The 23,608-nt window shown below is 41.8% G+C and overlaps 2 protein-coding genes across 19 annotated transcripts in view; one reads left to right on the top strand and one right to left on the bottom strand.

Moving 5' to 3' along the window:
* Positions 1-1,397, bottom strand: part of SON (SON DNA binding protein) — a 38,841-nt gene extending 37,444 nt beyond the window's left edge. Inside the window, exon 1 of one of the 3 annotated variants that reach the window (XM_040666290.2) lies at positions 1,321-1,397. In XM_040666290.2, the coding sequence (XP_040522224.2) occupies positions 1,321-1,358 (38 nt within the window). In that variant the 5' untranslated portion in view covers positions 1,359-1,397. Of the gene's footprint in view, positions 1-130; positions 359-474; positions 638-1,320 lie in introns of those variants that run through there. The other 2 variants (XM_040666292.2, XM_046914999.1) reach the window with 2 other exon arrangements.
* The window catches only part of GART (phosphoribosylglycinamide formyltransferase, phosphoribosylglycinamide synthetase, phosphoribosylaminoimidazole synthetase), a 42,348-nt gene continuing 19,473 nt past the window's right edge, over positions 734-23,608 (top strand). For 2 of the 16 annotated variants that reach the window (NM_001001469.2, XM_040706786.2), the window contains exons 1-11: positions 3,312-3,388; positions 4,893-5,039; positions 8,819-8,867; positions 11,610-11,758; positions 16,379-16,474; positions 17,190-17,364; positions 18,043-18,154; positions 19,431-19,499; positions 21,506-21,631; positions 22,555-22,642; positions 23,011-23,096. In NM_001001469.2, coding sequence (NP_001001469.2) covers positions 11,614-11,758; positions 16,379-16,474; positions 17,190-17,364; positions 18,043-18,154; positions 19,431-19,499; positions 21,506-21,631; positions 22,555-22,642; positions 23,011-23,096 — 897 coding nt within the window. In that variant the 5' untranslated portion in view covers positions 3,312-3,388; positions 4,893-5,039; positions 8,819-8,867; positions 11,610-11,613. Of the gene's footprint in view, positions 1,360-1,600; positions 1,816-2,548; positions 3,226-3,311; positions 3,829-4,892; positions 5,040-6,388; positions 6,555-8,803; positions 8,872-11,609; positions 11,759-16,378; positions 16,475-17,189; positions 17,365-18,042; positions 18,155-19,430; positions 19,500-21,505; positions 21,632-22,554; positions 22,643-23,010; positions 23,097-23,608 lie in introns of those variants that run through there. The other 14 variants (NM_001396158.1, XM_015299227.3, XM_046901613.1 and 11 more) reach the window with 14 other exon arrangements.

The following is a 23,608-nucleotide window of genomic DNA, read 5'->3' as shown; positions in this document are numbered from 1 at the left end:
CCCCTCAACTCCCATCGCAAAGTAAATACTCATCACACAATCTTTTCTAGCACATTTTGCTTGCTTTCCGAGATAAGGCTGTGAAAAACAATGGGGTGAAGTTAAAAGAAATAAGAACAGCAAGACAAACCGAATGAACCGTGCTCATCTTTCCCCTCCGTCCACAAACATGAAGCCAACACGGAAATCCCATCCGTGAAAATGAAAAAAAAAGATACTGCACGCCCGCTCGCCCGCCCGTATACCCCCGGGCTCTTTTCGCTGAAGGCGTCTGCAAGGCCGCAAGCCCCCGGCCTCCGCCACGTCGCAGCTAATACGACCCGTGACCCCGCAGGCCCGGTCCGCCTCACGCCGTCCCAAGGCGGAGCCCGCGCACCGCTCAGCCCTCCCTCCTTCCCCTCCTTCCTCCCGCGCCCTAGGCCCAGGCGCAGTAGCGGCCCAAGCCGCTTCTCTCCCCCCGCCGCGGCTCGTTACCCGCCGTGCTGCTGCTGCTGCTGCTCTTCCTGAATCTCCCGGAATTTATTAACCACGAAAGAGCGAAAGATCTGCTCGATATTAGTCGCCATGACAGCCTTAGCGCGCCGGCCCCCCCCCCGCGCCGCTCCTTCCTGCCGAGAAGCGAGGCCTCCGCTATCCCAGAATGCACCGCGGCAGCGGGCGGACGAGAGCCCCTGCTGACGTACTCGCCGTAGGCCCTCACGCTATTGGCTGCCCTCACGGCGAGACGAAACGCAGAAGGGGGCGGGTAGCAGCGGGCGCCCGCAGGGCCGCTCTAGCACTCAGCGAAAGCCATAGAGCAGCAAACCTGGCTGACTTCCGGTGGGGGGGGACGGGGGCGCTGTCTCGTGTCTCAGTGAAGTCCGCCGCTCCCCCTCCCCCCGGCGGCAGCGCGCCGCCATGTTGGTGCACTTACCCTCCCCCCCCGGCCCGCGAACGGTTCCCCCCTCTCGACCCCACCGACAAGCACAGCCCTGCCGAGCGGTCGCGGCCCTGCTCTCCCCCCCTCCAACGGCCGTAACGAATAAAACCGTTAACCGTCGCCACACAGAACTCCCCCACACACATACACACACGCACCCCCCACCCCCCCCCGCCGCCCGTTGCCGGCCTCTCGCAGCCCGCGAACCGCAACGCCGCGCCTCGGCCGCCGGGGAGAGCGGCAAGGAGGGGGGCGGCGGAGGGCTCCGTGATGGCCGCCCTCCAGGCCCCCCTCGCGCCGCGCACACTCCCCCCCAACCCTCCCCGCGCGCTCCCCCCGTCGCGATGGCGGTCGCCACCGGGTGCGATAGCCGGCCGGGCCTCCGCGGAGAAGCCACTCACCTCGTCGAGGGCCCGAGCGGCGGCGGCGTTGGGGCCATGGTGGGCTGAGGCGTGTGGCTGTGCGTGCCGGCGGGCTCGGGGCCCGTGGGGGTGGGTGGGAGCGATGCCATTGGTCTCCATGGAGCGGGGCCAAGCCCCGCGCCTCCGCCGCCCCGTGTGTAGCGCGCAGGCAGCGCCTAGCAGGGGGGCCTGCCCGCGCACGACTGCTGCATCACAGGGCCCGGCGCCGCGCTGCCCTCACTCAGCGAACGGCTCCATGCGAAAGGCGCCCTCCCCCGCCGCCGCCGGGCCGGGCAGCTCGGCTGTGACACGCACATGTGCTCCGGGGGCTGGCGGCGGGGCCGGGCGGGCGCCCCGCGGGATGGGGGAGAAGGAACAAAGAAAGAGAGGGGAATGGATGCCCTCTTCGCCGCGAATACGGAGCACCTGAGAGCCGTGTCTCGTCTGAGGTGTTTTGCTGGAGTCCAGACGTTCTGGGGGTCCCCTCCCGTATACGTGTGTACTGATTCTATTTTGCCATTCTCAGTCCTGGAAGACCCCCACCATTTCACCTCCCATAGGTTTTCTTCTCATTCCCTGAAGTAGTAACTGAGGGGGATAGTTTATCTGAAATAAATTCTTTTTAAAACCCTCAGAACTGAGGGGAAACTTTTAATTGTTGTTAGGGTTTCTATTTGCAACATCAACCTCCGATTTAATGTGGTTTAACAATAAGACCCTCTAATAGCAACATTGTTTTTTACTGTGTATTGCTGGGAAGTGGTCTGCTTTAATATGGACTTCATAAAAATAACAGGTTTAGTATTGGGATCAATTTGCTTACTTTTATGTCAAGTTATGATATAACACAAAGCACTCTTATTTAAGAGGCATTTTTACAAATAAGGCTACCTTTCATGCCATGCCAACATTAATAGAATTTAGATATTATTAATATTTCTGATATTCAGTGAGCTGAAGAGTGAAAATGCTTCGCTTGATCTGTTTCAGGCATCTAGATTTCCCTTATGAGGATGGTCTTCAGGAATAGAGCCCTTCTCAACTAAGTTAATTCATCAAAGTAGCTTAACTGCAGGTATAGCCCCATCAGAGTAAGCCTCTACCAACAAGAGAAAAGCACAGCAAAAAACAGGGAGGGATTTTAATGAATGCTGCCTAAAAGTGAACACAGAACAGATAACTACCGAAGTCACTACTGCTAGAAAGGAAGATCCACAGCCCCATAGGAAAGTAATTTCTCCTTTATTTTTTATTTGCTGATAAATAAGAAAAACATCCTTAGATATACACCTTCACTCAGTTAGGTGCTGATTTGTCTAATGATGAGTTAAATGAAGCCTTACTTGGAACTTGCTACACCAGAGTATTGTTCCTGATACATCCTGCATTCAGTTTGAAAGCCAAGCATCGCTGGACTTCACTCATTGCAGTTCTGAAGCTATCGGTACTACTATAAGAGTATTTACATTCCTTTTAGAAACAAGAACCAAAGTTGTGCTTAAGATATGCACATGATCTTTATTAAACCTGTATTTCATAAACTTGTTTCAAAGAACAACGAGGTTTTCACACAAATTCTCCGGGGAGAACAAGCATAAGGATCAAATCTGTTTGGTTTGTTTTTTTACAGTGTTGTTACACAGTTTCATGCTAAAAGTTGCCCAGCACTCTTTGCTTTCATTAATACAAACCAGAGGTGCTGCTCCTATCCAGCACTTAAAGCTGTTCAGGGCATTTCTAGCTGAGATGGCATAAAAACAAATTCAATCTTTGCACAGTACCATCCTACTAACTTAGTGAAGTAAAACCATGCAGTCATCTCCGTGTAGGTAGGCTTTTCAGATGGATCCCTCGCTTGCTGAGCCCAGCAGCTCGCTGAGATGGAAATGAAGATATTTCTAGACCGTAAGAACTTAAAAGCAAAAGCCCGTTCCTTGGTTTCCGAGCCACAGTTTTACTTTCCCTTCTCAGCCCCCGCCCCGGTCCCCCACGGCGCCCGCTGGGTACTGTAGTTTTGGGCGGCGCGGCGGAGCATGCCTTCCCCATCCTTAAAATCCCCCCGAAGAAAGTAAGTGTTTCTCTCGCTCTTCAGGAGGCCGGGCTGCGCAGGCCGCGCAGGCAGCCCGCTCTCGGGGTCAACTCCCCTCGGCCGGGCCTTGACCGCCGAGGAGAAGCCGAGGGGCCAGGCTGCTGCGGCGGCGGCGGCGGGGCCATGTGCTCCCGCTGCCCGCGATGCAAAATGGCGGGGTCTGGCCCTTGCCTGGAGCCCTGCGCTTCCCTCACACGCTGCGATAAGGAGCCGTGTGAAGCGATGGCTGCTGCTGGTTGTCTGATTTTTGTTTAAAACGCCTGCCTCCTCCCCCAGTGTACTTTGGGGGCACTTGTTTTCTAATTTTTCTAAGTGTGCCTCAGTTTAAATTATTTTAAAGTGCACGCAGCTCCTATTCATGCACTTTTCCCTCTGTTTGGCTTAAAAAGAATAAATAACGGTGAAATATTTGCTTTAAAGTAAATATTCAACTTTTGGCTTTTCTTGCTGTGGACTTTGGCTGACTTGTAATTCTGGCCCTGGTGTTTGCAAAGCTGGGGGCTCACCAACCAATTTTATTATTGGGTTGTTGTTTTGTGTTTTTTTTTCCCTCTGGTAATTCATCGAGTGGAAGCCTGAAATTAATGAGCAGATTGAGTATATGCTTCATTGTTTATAGCCAAAATAGAAAGGATGTTCCTTATCTCAGCCTCCCTGTTCCTTCTGGTTCTCGCCCAGTAGTTCCTATTAGTAGTTCCAGACCTCTATGGAAATATGGAAGGCTTTCAGCTTTCTCACAGTCCCAGTTATGCAAGTTCAGTGCTTTGGGGCAGGGAGAATAACAACACCACTAGCTCCTTATTTGTACTGGAGAGAGAAACTGGTGGTGGTTTGCCTAAGAAATGCATAATTCGGTGGTTTGCCTAAGAAACACATAATCCAGCTGTTTGGAGGATAATGATTGTCTCCAAGGTTCTCAGTTCAGGCCATGGAAGATCCATGGTTTATTCCTGGTTTGGATGCAGGCCTTCTGGAGGCCAGAAGTTAATAAGAACTGATTATGGAGATCTCTGAACTCTTTAAGCAACTCTTTCTGGCATTGAAACCTGAGCAAATTAAATGTTATAGCTCAAAGGCAGCATCAGTTTCCACAAGTACATGCTACATGCTACCTTAGATTAAACTTGCAGCTGCATTGTGTTTTGGCCATTGTGCCCGTTCAGGCATTGTGGCTATTTGTTTCTGCACCTTGCATCTCATCAGCAGAGCTACCTGCACAATTGGCACTGTGACTTTACTCAGGAAACTGATCCCTGTTAGGAACATCCACTCCTCACCCAAGTCTGATTCCCTGGTGTGACTGTTCCTGTGACTATAAGCACACTGGGGCAAAAGGTGAAACACAGTTAAGTGAGAAGGTACACTGTGAAGTGGTGTTTGCTACCAGGGGTGTTGAGGCTCTGTGAACAATCAAGTGATATGAGGGTGCTGTTCATTTCCTTTCTATGATTATGACTTTTCTGAGTTACTGTTTTGGTGTTAGTTTTCCAGCATTATTGGCTTCCTGATCCTTGTGACACACAAGGCACACGTTTGGCACTCAGGCAAGAGGCTGGAGGTGGAGGAGAGAGTGGAACCCATAGCAAGGCCACAGTAGCAAGGACCAGCGCAAGTCAACTGTGAAACACCAGTAAGTCAACCTATTCCATGCACATTTCAACTTCTCTTTTTTTAATCCAAGCTTGATCAGGGTCCGGAAGCTGACAAAGGTTCTCTGAAAAGGATAGCTGAGAGCTTTCCTTGTGTGTACTGAGATCTTTGTGCACTCATAGCCTTTACCTCACGTGTATGAAAATCTTTGTGTATTCATCATGATGTGCAGCGGATTCTATCTTCAGCTTTCTGATGAGTGTTAATTCAGAGATCAGAAGAGCCTGGGTTCAGTCTGGGAGGATTTGGCACCATGATGGCAAGTGCAGGAGCCTAGTAAAGGATGGCAGATTCCAGGGGATCAGTACACAGCAGCCCAGCTGTTGAAGTTGATAAGAGAAAGTCCTAGGTTTTGGCTTATGCTCCAAGCTATTCCTTTAATATTTTATCCTGTTACTGATTATGAAAAAAAAAAGTGCATGAGCACTTCTGGCTGGAACACTTTGTGGAGTGATGTGAATTGCAGAGCATTTTGATTTTGTGTTCTTTCTGTGTCCTGTGAGGCTTCATTTCTTTTTATTCTTTTGCCTAACTTCAAGAGAAACAGTGAACTTTCTCCTCTAGTCCAAAGTTTGATGAGAAGAGCTTTTTTCCAACCACTAGAAGGTATGGGCTTGGCAATGCTAGGCTTGGAGTCTCTATATTTGGGCTAAGTACTATCACTGCTAAGTCCTTTTATAGCTGTCTTATAACCTTTCCTCTAGGAAAAGTAGGAGTTCAGACACTGTGGGCTTTGACCATGAATTCTGTATAAAGAAACCTGAGTGCCTGTATCAGATTACCACAATCCCAGTGTTGGAAAGTTAAAGTATTTCAGCTTTTAATTAGGCAGTGGCTAAGGTTAAATGTTAGGCGTGCAGTGATGCAGTAGATTGCTGCAGCTTAAAAGGCAGGTCTTGACATTTAGCTGTTTCTGCCCATCTCTGTTGTCCCATCTCTTTGCTTTTAGTGCTCCTAGTTATTGGTTGATTGCACAATTAGTCAATTCAGCTGGCAGAAATCTTTTTAGGGGAGGATGGGTGATGTTATGATTTAGCTTAAGGAGTTTGTATTCATACACTTACACAGCTATCTTCGTAAGCTTTGCATTAATACAGCTAAGGAGCTCAGTTTAACTTCCCAGTCTGAGCACAGAATCAGCTCCAGTAGGAGCTGGTGGCTCATGTCCCTTCCCTCTTAGTAGGGAAGGGGCAGCTACTGAATTAATAGTCTTATCTCACTTCTGCCTGTATTTGAAATCTCCCCATGCCTTGTGGAGTAGCCAGTACAGGGAAAGCTGTTATATTTTGTTGATTTTGTACTGTTCTCTTTATTTTCTTCATTCCAAAGGCCCTGACCTCATGGAGGAGTTGCCCAGCTTCTTAATGAATCCCCCTCCTTGGGGAGGATAAAGGTCTCTAGCCTGATGCTCATCCCTGCTGACTAGCTGCTGGCACCTTCAGGAATAAGTTCTGGAAATCGCCTTTACTGTATTCTCATGTCCTCTCCTCTCGGAGTAACTAGCTTGTCTTTGCTTTCCTGTTTGTATTTTGTCTAAGAACTTGGTAATTGATCCTTGCCTGAAATGCCATCTCTCTTTAAGACATCTTTTAAACAAACATACCTTCCTTCTTTACAAAGGCAGATAATGTTTACTTAGTGTAATAGTGTACCGTGCTTTAGATTCTTTTTGACTTCTGCCTGTTCATGAGAAGATTTAAGGATTTCACATACTTCCTCTAAAAAAAACGTGTGTAGTAATTCTCATAGAGGAAATGGTCTACTTTGTGAATGGCTTTTGGTCATTTGAAAACAAATTGTTGACTTCTGGGTTAATGGCAAAGTAAAAAGAATTTTTCATTTTTTTTTTAATTTCCCTTTTTTTGGAATTTTTCATTTTTAATGACAGTTATGTACAGTTCCTCGTTAGTATAGAGGTAAGTATTTCTGCCTGTCACATGGGAGGCCGGAGTTTGATTCCCTGATGGGGTGGGGTACATAATACTTTGGAGAACCAGCATGGCTTCACCAAGGGCAAATCCTGTTTGACCAACCTGATGGCCTTTTCTGATGGTGTCACTGCATCAATGGATAAGAGAAGAGCCACTGATGTCATCTGTCTGTACTTCAGTAAAGCCTTTGACAACATACCCCTGGGTGGACTTTCAGTGAATGAAGAACTGGCTGCAGGATTGAGTCCAGAGAGTGGTGGTCTGGATGGAGATCAGTGATGAGCAGTGTCCCCCAGGAGTTAGTGCTGGGACTGATACTCTTTTAAGATCTTCATCAATAACATTGATAGTGGGGTGGAGTGCACCCTCAGCAAGTATGCTGATGACACCAACCTGTGAGGTGTGGTTGACACACCGGAGGGACAGGATGCCATTCAGAGGGACCTAGACAGCCTTGAACACCTTGGGCCAAGGTGAACCTCATGAGGTTCAACAAATTCAAATGCAAGATCTTGCATATGGGTCAAGGCAACCCTCACTATGAATACCAGCTGGGAGATGAAAGGCTTGAGTGTTGCCCTGCTGAAAAATACCTGGGGGTACTGTTGAGTGAGAAGCTGGACATGAGCCAGCAATGTGCCCTCACAGCCCAGAAAGCCAACTGTATCTTAGGCTGCAGCCAAAGTAGTGTGGCCAGCAGGGTGAGAGAGGTAATCCTGCCTTTCTGCTTTGCACTGGTGAGGCCTCATCTGGAGTACTGCATCCAAATGTGGAGCCCTCAGTACAGGAGAGACATAGACCCATTGGAGGGCATCCAGAGGAGGGCCATAAAAATGATCCACAGGATGGAACACCTCTTGTACAAGGACAGGCTGAGAGAGATGGGGCTTTTCAGCCTGGAGAAGAGAAGACTCCAAGGTGACCTGATAGCGGCCTTTCAGTATCTAAAGGGGAGCTACAGAAAAGAAGGGGACAGAGACTTTAGCAGGGTCTGTGGTGATATAACAAGGGGAAATGGCTTCAAGATTAAAAAAGAAAGATTTAGGCTGCCAGTACTTTACTTGGGCCTCCTAAGCTGAAATTGCCACCAGAAGAAGTTCTTGTCAAGCTGCATCCCTCAACATAAGTTGCTAGGATACCGTTTGGGGGATGCACAAATAGGTTGAGTTCCTGAAAATAAAACAAATGGCCAAAATACTTTTTTTTTTCCTCACATTTTATTACAGAATAATTTTCATTTGAACATATGATACGTGGTTTATTCCATTTAACTGCTTCCATATAAAATTTTATGTTTTATATATCTATATATTTGGCTGATAACTATTGGAATTTGCTACTTTTAGGAAAGAAAAAGAATTGTTTGACTGATTTATAAGCAAGGTGACTTACTTCAGCCAACAGCAGTTTCACCAGATCTTAAAACATTTCCTAATATTTTTATGTAGGAGGTTTAGTGGAGCATAAATATGCATCACACATCATATTCTTTCATGCTGTTGATATTCATGGGAGTATGCACAGCATCATTTTTAAATAGAGGATGGTTATGATCTGATTAGTGAATATTTTTCGACTGCAAAAAATAATTTGAGTGAGGCAGAATTTATTCTAAATGTGCAGGAATGACAAAGTGGGCTGCTTCTGCCCTGTAAAGTTTTTGCAGCTCATTTCTCAACCGTACATATGTGACTTTCTGTTCTGTTTTCCCGCCTGAAATGACCTGTCCAATGGCTAGGCATGCGTTGTTATCAATGGGTGGTAATACTGGAGGAGGGCACTACATTTTAACTAGAGGCTGCTTTTCTCTTTTCTCTTTTCACTCCAGAACTTCTGAGCAGCATTACTTTCCTCAGACCAGCAGCACATAGGATAGCGTAAGTATGTTCTCCATTTTGGTTTGAAACTCTGCTCTCAGTTCTGATACACCTGCAAAAAATGCTGTCATGTATATTTCAACTTGTTGTTAATTAATGATGACTGTGAACTGCACTAGAAACGTGCTTGCTGGGTTAAGTGTAGGACAGCTGTCTGCTACATGACGTTTATTCTTTTACACAGCATTCTTTTGCCCTAGGTTACTGTCTTCATCTAACATATCCCTTTAATGTAGCCAGCCTCTTGGTCTTTTATATATATATATATATGAACGTGATATATGTGTATATATGTGGTTGGGTTTTTTTTTGTTTTGTTTTTTGTTTTGCTTAAGTTGCAATATCAAAGAGGTTTACCATAACTTTGCATCCCAAATAGTTTGTCATAACTGTTAATTTTTATTCCCAGGTATTTTTTTTTTCTTATTTTAAGGAATCCAAGAGGTTTATTGCAACTCTGCAGTATGTATTTTGTCAAACATTTTAGTAGAAACCTATTGGTCTCCCCCAGCCTGAAACCACACTTAAATTTTAACTCAGATGGGTTTACTTCACTGTTAAAAACTCAGTGTTGATTGTCCGTATTTTGTCCTTTTATTCATGTTTCTTTTGTCTTTGACTGTATGTTTTGTTTAAAATTATTCTCTGAACAAATCATTCCTTTGTTAATGGGTTAAAATAGATAAAGAAATTGCATGGGAGTGCATTCTAAAACGCGTGGGGGCTGCAGTGTGTTATGGAGGACTTGAGTTTAATAATGAGGCTCAGCATGTGCATCGTAGGAGCCCTCAAAGCAGAAGCCATCTTTGGAGTCCAGGCTATCAGGACAGCTGGGTTTCTGTGTGGGGGGTTTACAGAGCTATCCAGGCAATTCCAGGAGCAGGACAGGGGGGGTCAGCTGTCTGACTAGCAGCTGGGATGGGGGAGAAGCACATGCCCTGCCCCATCAGTTGGCTGAACATCTGGTATGCCTCTGGTAAGATCACTTTTCCCTTAGAAATCAGGTTGGGGTAGATCTGTTTCCCCTCATGCTTAGGATGTATGTTGTGCTAGCCCTCTCTCACCCTCCCACAGGAGTTCTGACTCCAAAGGGAGCTGCCACCTCTGTGTGCTCCAGCAGTGCTGTGAGGCCTTCCCCCACGCCTGCCTTGGAGGGCTCTACACACTGGCAAGCATGGGTCAAGGGCCAGTGACCAAGGGTTAGGCACTACGTATGCTGGTATTGCAACAGAGGGAGGCTGAGTGTTGCGTAGGGCTGAGGCTCTTATCAAGGCCGTGTTCCTCCCCTTGAACAAGGGGAGGTGATTCGTGCAGCAGGGAGGCATGTCGCACCACTTCGCTGTCATTGCGAAGTCCTCAAAGTAAATCATGCCAGTTTTCACACAAAGCTGTATTTGTTTCTTTTCATCACTTGCAATGCTTGAAATGATTTTGTGTGTTTAGGTGCTTATTTTGCCCATGTTGTGACTTAGAGCTTTTACATTGGAAGTATTGAACAGTACTCCTGGGTTTAGGAGCAGACATCTGTGTATAGCTGCTCATTCCATGCCTCATTGAATGGCTTCTCCAGGCACCCCTTGCCTTCTTCTGATAAAACTCTGACCTTAACCAGTGCAGTTTCATCATCTGTGTGTGTATTGTGTGCTTGGTTTGACTAACATGACTATAGCAGCTTATTCTTTGAGTACCATCAGGAGTTAGCCTTTGCTTTTTAAGGACCTCCACATAAAGAAATACATATTTTATTTTATTTGCTACTTGTTGAACTCCAGTGTTCTTTCCCAATGTTAATGAAATCTTCTATTCCCCTGCTAGTTGTGTGGTATCATTGCTGGGATGGCAATTTTGAGGTGACTAACACTAATAAATATGCAGAGAATACACATAGAGGTAAAGCTGTCTTTAAAAAAGCGAAGGCTAACAAAACTTTGCCTTGTAAAACTCTGAACAGTCTATAAGACTCACTTAGTCCCAAGGGGAATTTGTGTTAGGTCTCTCCTTCCCCATTCAGGTTACCTAGCGTTGTGGTTGATGCCCCGTCCCTGGAGACTTTCAAGGTGAGGCTGGATCAGGCCCTGGGGAACCTGATGTATCTGTGGTGTCCCTGTTCATTGCAGGGGAGTTGGACTAGATGGGCCTCAGAGGTTCCTTCAGCTCTAAGGATTCTATGATTCTACAATTCATTCTCTTAAGTGTGGAGCTGATTGCCCTGTCTCATCGTTCTTAACCTTTCCCTTTCATGAAGTATTCAGACATTTTTCTGATATTTCCACCAAAATGTCTCAGGTTCCAATTCAATTCCTCTGATGCTGTAAGACAATATTAATACAGTTAATTAATACAAAGGACTTCGTCTTTTGCAGGCTTGGATTCACCTGAAATGTGTGTAAGTTACAAATCACAGCCTGGCCAGTCGAAGTTTTTTTCTATATCACAGACTTCAGTACAACTCTGAACAGTTGCCAGTCTGATTAAAAAAAAAACCAAGATAGCCCTGTGGGTTATTTCAGTGTTTGACATTTATTTTCTATCACACCTCATTAAGTCAGTTATGTCTTTCCATGTACCTTTTTTTTTTTTTTAACCAACAAATCCCCAATAGAAACAGAATTGCCTGAAACAAAGTGACATTCAGCACTGCTCAGAGTTCCTTGCACCCAGCATTACACTCCATGAAGCTCTTGCTTCCCTAACCTCACACTTCTAACTCTGGCGATGTTGCTTGTGTTTGATTTTGTGCAGACTAATGGCTGATCGAGTGCTTGTGATCGGGAGTGGAGGGAGAGAGCATGCACTGGCCTGGAAGCTGGCCCAGTCCCCACATGTAAAACAAGTGTTTGTTGCTCCTGGAAATGCAGGGACAGCCAACAGTGGAAAAATTTCAAATTCAGGTAAAAAGTTTTAAAATCTGATAACAGAGCAAGTAAATTATTCCATTAATTGAACTTAATCCATTAATTGATCTGGTTTGTTAATGTGAAGCGTTTGTTATAATTTGAAGGTTTTGGACATGTAAGATCATACAGATGCAGCTAAAAGTAAGTATCTGAGCAAAGCCTTATGCAACCACCACTCAATTAATTTTATCTCAATTCTGTTAGCTAATTCATCAGATTTTGGAGTAGGGTATGCACCCAAAACTCCATCTGCCTGCTGTAAATACCTGCAGAAGTACATCTTGGGATAGTGGTAGTGGTTCCTGCCTCCCAGCAGCCTCGCAGGGAAGGGCCAATGGCTCGTATGCAGTGCAGTTAAGCAACTGTTTGGTGAACAGCTGAAAAGTGTTTGCAGCAAACACCAGCACCTCTGGGACAGTGGCAGAGCACACTGCTTTGGGTATGAAGTGCTGCTTAGTTCCCAGTGAGGGCTGTGATCCTCACAGCCTTTCATGAGAATATTTTCATACTGAAAAGGTCCATCTTAGAAACATTTGTCTTTGTTTTAGTGATCTTAGGAAGTTAGGATTATTCTTAAATGCTTCTTTTACTACTGACTGCCTGTTTTGAGCTTTTGGCCTAAATGTGGTAAGCTCTGACTGACTGGCTGTAACTGGACAGCTGTAACTGAAGCTGTTCATATCAGTTTTGAAAATCAAGCCTAAGGTTTTTCAAATCCAAAATTACATCCAAAATTATGTGCTGTGTTTAAAAAGTACTTGTCTAAGTACTTGCTTGCCTGGAGGTGCATCAGTACGAAACCAGGGATAATTACTCAGAAATTCCTGTTCTTTGTATACCAGATCCTGAATAGGTGCTTTAAGCAACCAACTTAACTTTCCCCTTGAAAACACATGATAACATACAGAATTAAAATTAACATAGTGTACATGTGAACACGAATTATATGCCTCCAGTTTTTACATCTATGTAAGTAAAATGCTTTATTTTTACCATCTCATGTCAAATTCTTATGCAGCAGATAATTATCAAATTTAATTCCACTGGAATGCTTAATTACAGAAAGTTTAAATAACCCTGTCCATAATTTCTTTGAGCGTGCGTAGCGTCATAGTTAGTTTTTTGTGCTGTTTGATCTCACAGGAGAGAGACAAAGAAGGAGCAGGACAGGAAAGTCATGTTCTTATGTTTCGTTCTTGTCCCAGAAGATCTTTACACATATATATACAAATCTTTATACTCATGCCAATTTGAGTTAGTGCCAGCCTGCATGGCCCATAAATGTTAATTTCTGTTTGTTTGGTTTTTTAAAAATGCTGCACTTTTCTCTCACTTTGTTATTGCATAAAATACACTGCACTTTCAGCAATGCAAAATATTTGAACTTGTGCATAATAATGCTTGAGCCAGGTCCATGAAATCTACCACATGTATTAAATCTTTTTTTCCAAGCTGTGTCCTTATATGTGCTTTAGAGAAGACATCCTCAGCCAGCTGGGAGGCAGGAAGAACCTAGAATTTGTGAAGAGGTTGACTATTTTTCTAACTGAAAGGGAATGATTTGTCTTATCTACTTAGGCATTTTAATTGTAGCACTGGAGCCTAGATTTTTACTGAGAGGAGAAAACAGAAAACAGATTTACAGAAGTGTGTGAGCCCTATTATATTGTATAAGCCTGAGCAGCAATATCTGTGAAACTGCTACCATTGTTTCTGTTTTTTGGTATAATCAAGATTTGGCTCTGAAATTTCATCTTGCCCTGTGGTTCATGAGATTTCCTTTAATCAGTATTGCAGCTGTAGTTCTCAGATGATTTCTGGAACATGTAAAGGTGAACTTAAAACTATAAATAAATTTTAATTATACAAATGTTGCCTTTATTGAAGTCACAAAAAAGTTTTCATGGTTAATTTGAGTCAGTAATCTTTCCTGACAGTACAGACAGATTTGGGTTGAATGGCTAAATATAGATTTGTATTCAGTTTATACTTAACTAGCAGGGCAAATTTAGTGCCAAAATTGTACAGAATGGCATGCTGAATTTTGAGATATAAAATGTGTTTCTGTGAATGCCTTTTAGCATCCTGACAACACTGCATTTTAGTTCTCATGCTAACTAATACTTTTAACTAAAATACTCCGGCTTTAAAATCTTGGTCCAAGTTTCTTCTGTTTGGTTTGAGATGTATGTCTAGCTGTCATTTTGAGGAAAAAAAAAAAAAAACAACACTGCTACAAAGGTGTCTCCCTTCAATTTACATCATGCAGAAATTTGTGTAAAATTACATCTTAACAGTGTGACTTATTCCTATCTGTTTGTTACTTTCTGTTTATTACCACATACTGTAAATGTTGTACCGTGTTCACTCTCCCGTTGCTAGTAGATGAGGCCAGAGGCTAGGCAATTTGGGATGACAGGCACAGTCATCTTGCAGGCTCTTTCCCTTTCCCTTTTGTATAGCTTGATCTCAAGGGAATAGGGATTGACCCTCCTCAGTTGCTCACCAGAGCTCCCATTTTCTTTGGCTGGGATTTGCTGTTCTTGAACTGCTTTCACAACAGCCTCATGGGACTGAAAGACAATATTGACCTTTATGTTAACCAGTACTATAAAGTCAAGTGTGTTATGCTTTTGGTGTTGCTCTCTTGTGAGCCAGAAGTCAATTGGGAAAAATTGCACAGAGGTCTCAAAGGCCTTTCATTCCTTACTTACAAACCTTCATGGAACAAAGTAATTGAACTGTTAAATGGTTATCAAGGAGGTAGTTTTTATTAGCATTTAATCTTTTATTCCCCACCACTCCATGTAAATGGGACAAATCTACAATCAAAAGATAAGTTTCAGATGGTTGCTTTTATGTCATCTTAGAATAACAGCTTCTCTTGTGAAAGGGGAGAATTTATTCATATGGGATGACAGAAGCAAAGTGTGTGCCAACACAATTGTGTAAATGTGTCTAACAGAAGATGCTTTATTACTGCTCATTTCTCTCCCTCCACTTCTCTGGAAAATTGACTGGAAGAGGACATCAGATCTTCACATACTTGCCAGTGTGTTTGGTAGTATGACTTCACAGACAAAACTGCAAGTATTCCATCACCAGGGAGGATCTGCACTTCATTCCATTTGCAGATCTGTACTCAGATGTGTCAGTTTCCGCCCCATGCAGGTGGCCAATCCACGTTGGGCCATGCTTGCAGCATTTTGACTCTGTGTGTTCATGTACCAGTCCTCTGCGGACCTTGGCTTTATTTGTTTTTTGATAAAGTAGTGGAACTTGCATTACATGCTGCCTTTGCATAAATTTTTTATCAAGAGACTTGACATTATGGTCTTTCTAACAAACTTTTTATTTTGTTTACACGGTTTTTGACATTGCAAGAATTATCATGTTAAGTGCTTGTTTATAGAAATGTAACTATCCTATTGATCTTTGTAACTTGCCAATGAATCTTTGCCCATAATTACGGTACCTTACCTTACTAATGTAAGAAAAAGTGTTCAGATTTTGCTTTGTTTCAGTGAAATCATCATTCAGTGTAGCATTTTTTAGTTGGCACTACATGAAGAAAAAAAGAAAGCAATTGCAATTCCACCATTGGCCACTCATTCCTGTCCCCTGACTGTGCTGATATGAACACGAACATGCATAAAGCTTTGTGGTGAACCCAGTCTGGGAGGGGACTGGCTGAATAATTTTTTATTATTATTAATTTATTTTGTTAGTCTTGCCTGTGAGTTATTTTTCATTTGGCTCTTTTGTGATGTTTCTTCTGCGGGCAAACAGGATGTTTGTAGAGATGAATCATAGAATCACCAAGGTTGGAAAAGACCCACAGGATCACCCAGTCCAACCATTCGCCCGTCACCAATGGTTCTCGCTAAATCATGTCCCTCAACACAACATCCAAACGCTCTTTGAATACCACCAGGCTCGGTGACTCCACCACCTCTCTGGGCAGCCCATTCCAGTGCCTGACCACCCTTTCAGAGAAGTAGTATTTCCTAACATCCAGCCTGAACGTTCCCTGGCGCAGCTTGAAGCCATTCCCTCTAGTCCTATCACTAGTCACACGAGAGAAGAGGCCGACCCCCAGCTCACTACAACCTCCCTTCAGGTAGTTATAGAGAGCAATAAGGTCTCCCCTGAGCCTCCTCTTCTCCAGCCTGAACAATCCCAGCCCCTTCAGCTGCTCCTCATAAGGCCTGTGCTCCAGACCCCTCACCAGCTTTGTTGCCCTTCTCTGAACATACTCCAGGGCCTCAATGTCTTTCTTACAGTGAGGAGCCCATGCAAACATGTTGACAGTATAAGGAAACCTGAAACTTTTTTTTCGCCTTCAAGAGTAAGATGGGTTTACAGTGCATATCAAATTACAACCTTTGCTTATGGTTTCAGTGGTTTATTTTGTTTGGATTTTTTTCCATATACGTACATGAGTCGTTCTGCATATTTATATATTAGTGCATGCCTCTATTCCAGATTCACAGTGACTTGCCATTCAAGAATGTGAGACTTGTGAAAACACTACTTTGTGGTTATATAAGGGATAAATAAGTGCCAAGTAACAGTAGTGAATGCAGTCTTACCACACTTTTCTATCGTTGACAGCTGTCTCAGTCAGCAATCATGCTGCACTTGCTCAATTCTGCAGAGATCAGGAGATCAGGCTGGTTGTGGTTGGTCCAGAGGTTCCTCTTGCTGCTGGTAAGAGAAAGAAAACTAAAAATGATAGCCTTCTTGTTTTAGGAAGAAAGTAAATTTTAGTCCCCATCTTCTTCCCACCACTCAACAGTATCTGAGTGTCTTCAGTAGGAAAAGAAAGAAATCGTCTGTGTCAGTTTCCCTGAAATTCAGGATTGTGCTGTGATGAAAATAAAATTCAAAGAGTATTGCATGAGAAATAAAAGAGTTAAAATGTTCAATTTCTTTCAAAGTGTTTGAGTTTAGTAAAACAGGTCTCAAAGTGTTTCCATATAAGAGACTCAGGTAGGGTATTGGTTTTCCAATGGAATTTTCATTCTTTGAAATGATAATAATAATTGAGGGGTTGGTAAAAAAAAAAAAAATCTAAACAGTGAAAATTTCAGTTTTATCCTTCTGTGTGAGCAAGAGTTGTTATCTTCATAAAAGACTAATACCAACTATTTGGTTAAAAGTTGTAATAAAATGAGGAAAGATCATCATATCTTACGAAATGCAACAGGTCTTCTTAACCCCAAATACTGCAGGGTTACTTGATCTTGGTTAGAGTGAAAAATACACGTAAGGCCCATTTTGTAAAACAGATTCAGGGTAAATATAAATATAGCTTATAACTCCTGCATACTTGCTCTAACAAATTAATGTGCCTGTAGATTTGAACTGCATGACTTGCAAATCATCTGGTGATTTGAAAAAAATTCTGTGCTGGTATTTTTAGGAATTGTTGATGACTTGACAGCTGCTGGAGTAAGATGCTTTGGTCCCACGGCAAGGGCAGCTCAGCTGGAGTCCAGTAAGAGCTTTACCAAATCCTTCTTGGATCGTCATGGGATCCCAACAGCAAGATGGAAATCTTTTACTGATCCAAAAGCAGCCTGTAGCTTCATTAACAGGTAAAATTCTTCGTAGTAGAATTTTTTTCCCAGCAGTGTACAGTGTGCTAGCTATCCAAAACAAATTATTACCGATGTATTAATACTTTTAGCTGTGATAGAATATCTACAACGGTTTTAAATGATAATCTGTTTATCACACTTCAGTAATAGTTTAATGGTTCCTTATTTATTGCTCTTTTAATGAAAATTAGAAGTTCAGTCTTCAGTCTGCAAGCGAATATGGTAGAAGTTTTTATTTTTTTTCAGACTGCCAACTATGGAAATCCATCTGAAAGTCTGAAAATCCAGTCTGAGAGACGTAGTACATTCTATATTTTTTGTACTTGCCTCCATGAGTTTAAATTCTGCTTATGGGCTTACAGCAAATAGTGATCTACTTATCAGAGGACAATCCAGCTGAGCCAACATTGCTACAGTATTAAATTATTCAAAGAACAGCAACCTTTCAGAACCATAGTGAAATTCAGTGGTAAACAAACCAGGAGGCCAAAATCCTCAGGACAGCCTAAGAAGAGAATCCTAGATTTTATTTATCTGTTGCTCGGTAACAAAAAATTATTACTATAATACTGATGAGTATTTTGCTTTTGCAACCATCAGCATGTTCATAATGCTTAAAATATATATTGGAATATAGAGTGTTTACTATTGTATCTCTCTTTTCTGTCTTTAAAGTGCAAACTTCCCTGCTTTAGTTGTAAAAGCTAGCGGCCTGGCAGCTGGCAAAGGAGTAATTGTGGCATCAAACAAAGAAGAAGCCTGTAAAGCTGTTAATGAAATCATGCAGGTGAGTTGAAATGTCCAAGCACTGATTGGAAGAGTTCTCACAAAAAAAAAAAAAAAAAAGTTGTTAACCATATCAAAATATTAGACATGCTTTTTGTTTGTTTGTTTTTTCTTTTATTTCTAGCTAGCTAGCTAGGAATTTAGCTAGCAGAAGTCAAATATTTTACCCACTATTTAAACAGCTACGAAGCTGTCATATGTATTGCTTGAGGCAGAGTATTCTTTCTAGGCATAGTATGTGTAGGCTAAAATAAAATGGCTCTTACTGAAGATATGCACTTACTTCAGTATGGGTTGCTTTTAATCTCTCTGCATCCTTGGAGACTCTGATACAACGAAGTAGGTGCTACAGTGCTCTCATATTAACACTGCAATTAAGCTGTATCTTGACATGCAACATCAGCTTTAAAACTCCTGATACACAGCACTTACACGTATAGTAAAATTCATGTGGAATTATTTCACTTTAAGCATATGTTTAGTTAGGATGTTTAACAAATAAATTAGCATCAAAATCTGAAGAGAACCAAAATAAAGCAGTTCCATCTGAACGTTCAGGAACATAGAGCTAGAAAATAAGATGTATACAGGTCAGGTCCTCAGCTGGTGTCTGCAGCATAGTATCTTACAGTTCAGTGGTGCAATGCTGATTTATATGAGATGTTATCTGAAACACTTGTATTTCAAGGGCCAGAATACACAGTCTGCAGTCACAGTTTGTTGTGGGTGTGGTTATTGGACAAATCTTAACCCATGGTCCCCTTGTTCTGTCCTGAGCAAAAAGTCCTTGTTGTGTTAGTCTTATAAACGTACAAAATTATGTTGCCACTGCACTATTGTGGTTCTTAATTGGGTAAATGTACAGTGTTGAAACCTTGCCTTGGAATGTAAAAATACAGCCCCCCATCCAATGTATTCTGTACAACTACACTTTCTTATAAAGTAAAAGGTCAGATTAGGTTACAGACTTGGCAGTCACTGCCACAGCCCTCAGTATTGTGGGTGAAAATGTCAGCAGATAGAGCAAGAGAAATTACTGAGAAAGTTGTACCTATCACCTGCAGCTTGCAAATATTCAAGCTAACAACTACACTTATTAGAAGATAAACAGAAGAGAGGAAAGATTTTACCATTGCTGCTGACATATCCAGGATGGTGATTGGACTAATAGTCTCAACTGTGCTTCATCTTTCTTGCTGTGTTAGTTCTCTTGTTGCATTTTGACTGTTATAAAATGCCTGAAATACAGGACTGAAGAGATTGACTTTTTAATGCAGGATAAAACTTTTGGCACAGCTGGGGAAACTGTTGTTGTTGAAGAACTCCTTGAGGGAGAAGAAGTTTCTGTAAGTATGCATCTCACTGTAGCGCTTAGATTGTACATGTTTTGAGTTATTTAGAAAACACCAGACAAGTGCCTACAGCAGGGATTTAAAGGATTTTATTACTCACGTTAAAAACAGTTACCTGCTTATAAATAATGCCATTTTATTAATTAAAGGCAGATGTGTTAAGAACCAAACATCCTGCAGCCTGCTAAAATAATTCAAATTATGGATAGGAAATAGCTCGAGCAGTAATCCGCTGTTACCACAAGGGGAAAAAAAATCAAAACATAAAAATGTTGAGTGTAACGGAGCGTGCACTTCTGTGTTAGGATTTCTCCGGCAGCAATGACAGTGTAGGATGTTCCTTCCCTTCCTTCTTCCTACACCTTCACTGCTGTTTGCCTTTGATTCAGTTGTAGTACTTACTTGTTCATAGGGCTATCACCCAAAGGCCTTTTTCAAGGAAATCAATAGCATATTTTCTGTGGACTGGTTTTAGCCCAGTCCTATATGAATTGATATAAGTAACTGTGGTGAAGTGAGAGCAACAGAAGAAGGAGTGGTTGGGAAAAGTGAAAACCTTTTTAATCAGCTTTGCTAATTAAAGGAACATATTGAACTATATCTTGAGAGGTCAGTAAACTCTTTTGGTGCACAGGAACAAGCAACTCGAGACAGGTGCAGGCAGGACGCTCTTTAATCAGTTTCACTGCCAGAAGTACTGCAATGTGGAAGTGCACCTGAGGTCGAAGGGCCTGTAACCAAAGGCTGCTGAATGTTTTGACATCATTGATTTACTTTGCAGGTGTAGAAAGAACATTTCATTCGTTTAAACATGATTCCTTTTCTTCATTTAAAAAATAAAGCTTACTTAATTAGTGGAGCATAAAGGAAAAAAGGAGAATTAGAGCTCAGTTTTGAGGAGAATTCGAGCTCAGTTTTGAAATTGCTTGGGAACTTGACACTGGCATCACACAAAGTAGAACAGCCAAATACCGTCTCAGGTTCCCAAGCCCTCAAGCTGCAATTGACTTATATTAGATGTTGTGAACTTTGATCTTGGAGGTGGTGGCATTTGTGCAGTAAGCGATCATCTCTAAGTGTTGCCAGTCATTGCATAATTTGGTTTCCTGCTTGATATGAAAAAATTAGATTTGCAGACATTTGTCATCTTTATTCTTTCTTGGTTGGTTTGACCTTGGGAGGGACTAAAGGGTTATCCAGATTTCCATTCTCTGTTGAAAAACGTGTTCTCCGTAGGATACATGTAGATTTACTGTAATGTAACACAATAATGTACACACACAAGTTAAATTCTTTTTCCTAAGGTGACTGATCACAGTAAAGAAAAGAATACTACTCACTTTGCCTGTCAAAATAATTAACCTTCCACAAATGACTAGTTTTTCATGTTTTCACACTTAGGATTTTCTAGGGGATTCCTGAGTTATCTTTTAATTAGCACTATACAGTGTTTTTATGAGTAGTGCTATCAGAAGTACAAACAGTGAGCATCATTATCCAGTTACATAAGATGCTAGCATATGTGTTATTATGAAGATATTGAGCTCCAAATCAGCTGGTAAATAAGTAATTTATAAGTAATGCAAAATCAAATGAGTTTTGTCAACAAGGAAAAGGAAGTTTACAAAGGAATGCAATGCCTTCTTTCCAGGGCAGAGGGGAGGAGGAAGGAGGAACTAACTTCCACCATGGAACGTTTTAGAGACTTCTTAAAAACTTTTTAGTTGTTCTTTTCAGTACAACTATGGGTGTTATCTTATAATTTTCTACGTGCTGTATTAAAGTTGGTTGTTGTAGGAAGGTCTTATAAAGTGAGGCAGTGATTCCTGAGCAAGAGAGGAAAGTGTTCAGATTACTGTAGCTTGTTTAATTAGGAAGACAGAATTTGTATTGTTAATTATGCATTTTTGCAACACCAAAAATAAGAGATTTTCTCTTTTTTGCACTTTATGAAATGTTAGTCATATGCTTGGAATTTAATTATTCTCCCTGTTTTTCAGTGCTTATGTTTCACTGATGGTGTAACAATTGCTCCCATGCCCCCAGCCCAAGACCACAAGAGGCTAAAGGATGGAGATGAGGGCCCTAACACTGGAGGGATGGGAGCTTATTCTCCAGCACCTCAGGTAAAAATGTAATAAGATGATGACTTGCTGAACCCATACTATAGCTCTAGTATTGAAAGCAGTCTGGATTTTCAGTTCCGCTATGGCAAACAGAACAATGGAGGCAGTGGCATCTTGTGGATTGAATGTATTGTCTAAAACAAAGTCAGTTAAAGCCTGTAACTTGATAATTCATTTTTCTATGGAGGATGTTATTTCTACCAAATCATTTTAAATTATCGAGATGGAAGTTTTATTTCTGAACCTCATATTTTGACTTGTTTTTTTCAGTTGGATTTGATAATCTTGAAGGTCCTTTCCAACCTAAATAATTCTATGATACTAAGTGTTATGAAATACTCATCGTTAGAACTAAGTGCTTAAGCCACATTTTTGTTTTTTGTCAAGATAAACTAATGATGAATTCTTGCTGTAGCTCATAGTAGTTTGTTTTCTCTTCTGAAAATAGTCTGTTTCAAAAGGATTTACTTTGCTTTCTGTTGACCTATGGCCATTTATTTTTCACTTCAGATTTCAAAAACTGACAGTTTTGTTCCTTTAAAAAGCTATTAATTTTATTCCACAAAATATTATAAATCACCACTGTGCTTTCCACATATGATTTGTCCTTGAGGAGGTCTTATCTGAATGCCAGTATGACTTTGCAAATGTTTTGTTCCTGTGAAGACAGTGGGACTACTTGCACATGTAGATCTAAGCATGGAAATATGACTGAAAAAGATCCAACCTGTCATATTAATGCTGTAGTATGTAGTCTGCCAAGAAAGGGAAAAAAAATACTAGCTTTCTCTTGTTTGAAGCATGTGTTGGAGTGAGCAACAGACCATCCAAGTGCTCTCCTTGGCTCTTCAAAACGCTAGCTATGACACTGGGAAAAATCACATGCTCGCTTTTTACAAAGTTATCTAATCCTGTTTTATTAGATTTCTAAAGATTTACTGCTGAAAATAAGAGAAACTGTTCTTCAGAAGACTGTTGATGGCATGAGGAAAGAAGGCATCCCCTATCTTGGTATGTATGAAATTTTTTGTTTTTTCATCATAAATGGAAAGACAGCTTTTTCATTTTGTCCTCTTTGTAGGCCTAACTCACACTACAAGTTAGGGAAGATGACTTTGATTTATTTGGAAATGGGGTTTAGCATCAGTGATTTGGATTTATTGAAAACAGTCAATACCTGTTCCTTAACAGTGCATAACTGTTAAATGAAGTAGAGCAGAAGGAACAGCAGTTGAACTGTTAACATTCTAGCTTCAAATGAGCATTGACTGAGTGTTTTCCTGTTTAACACTACAGTGAGTAGATTGAAAACAAATGACCTATAGAGTTGGTCATATGGTTTTTATACTTTTTTTTTTTTTTTTTTTTTTTAATTCTAGGTGTCCTTTATGCTGGGTTAATGCTTACTAAAGATGGGCCTAAAGTTCTAGAGTTTAACTGCAGATTTGGTGACCCAGAATGTCAGGTGAGTGATTTTGTAGATACAGTTTATCATTATAGGAGGAGAAATGTCTGATACTGTCTGCCATTATTTTTTACTAACTTTCAGGTTAATAATTAGCTAATTGCTCTGCGATTTAAAATATTTGATTGTTGATTCAAGATAGAAAGTCTGTTATTAACTTGTTCCATTCCAAATTTTAGCAGGTTATACTCATATATGGGTGTTACAAGGGTGAGCTGGAGTGAAACTCAGTACTTGCGTATCTTTTCCAGAACTGAATGCTCTTTTTTTTCCCCCCACCTTTTCTGTGAAAGTGAACGTGTCCTTTTCCACTCCCTCTTGACAGGTGGAACAAAACTCTTTGTTTCCATTCTTCAGAGCACAGTAGGGTTCTTTGGCCTCTACCTTCCCCTTTCCATATATAGCTGTTCTTTTATCCATAGAAATTATCTCTAAGGAGAAGTCTTTCTAAAGGTATATAGATTATGCATAAGAGGTATATATGTGTGAAAATACAGTATATGAAAGCTCAT

This window comes from Gallus gallus, chromosome 1, assembly GCF_016699485.2.
Source record: "Gallus gallus isolate bGalGal1 chromosome 1, bGalGal1.mat.broiler.GRCg7b, whole genome shotgun sequence".
Classification (NCBI taxonomy): Eukaryota; Metazoa; Chordata; class Aves; order Galliformes; family Phasianidae; genus Gallus; species Gallus gallus.
The sequence above is the reverse complement of the archived record's forward strand: the minus strand, read 5'-3'. Positions and strand labels throughout refer to the sequence as shown.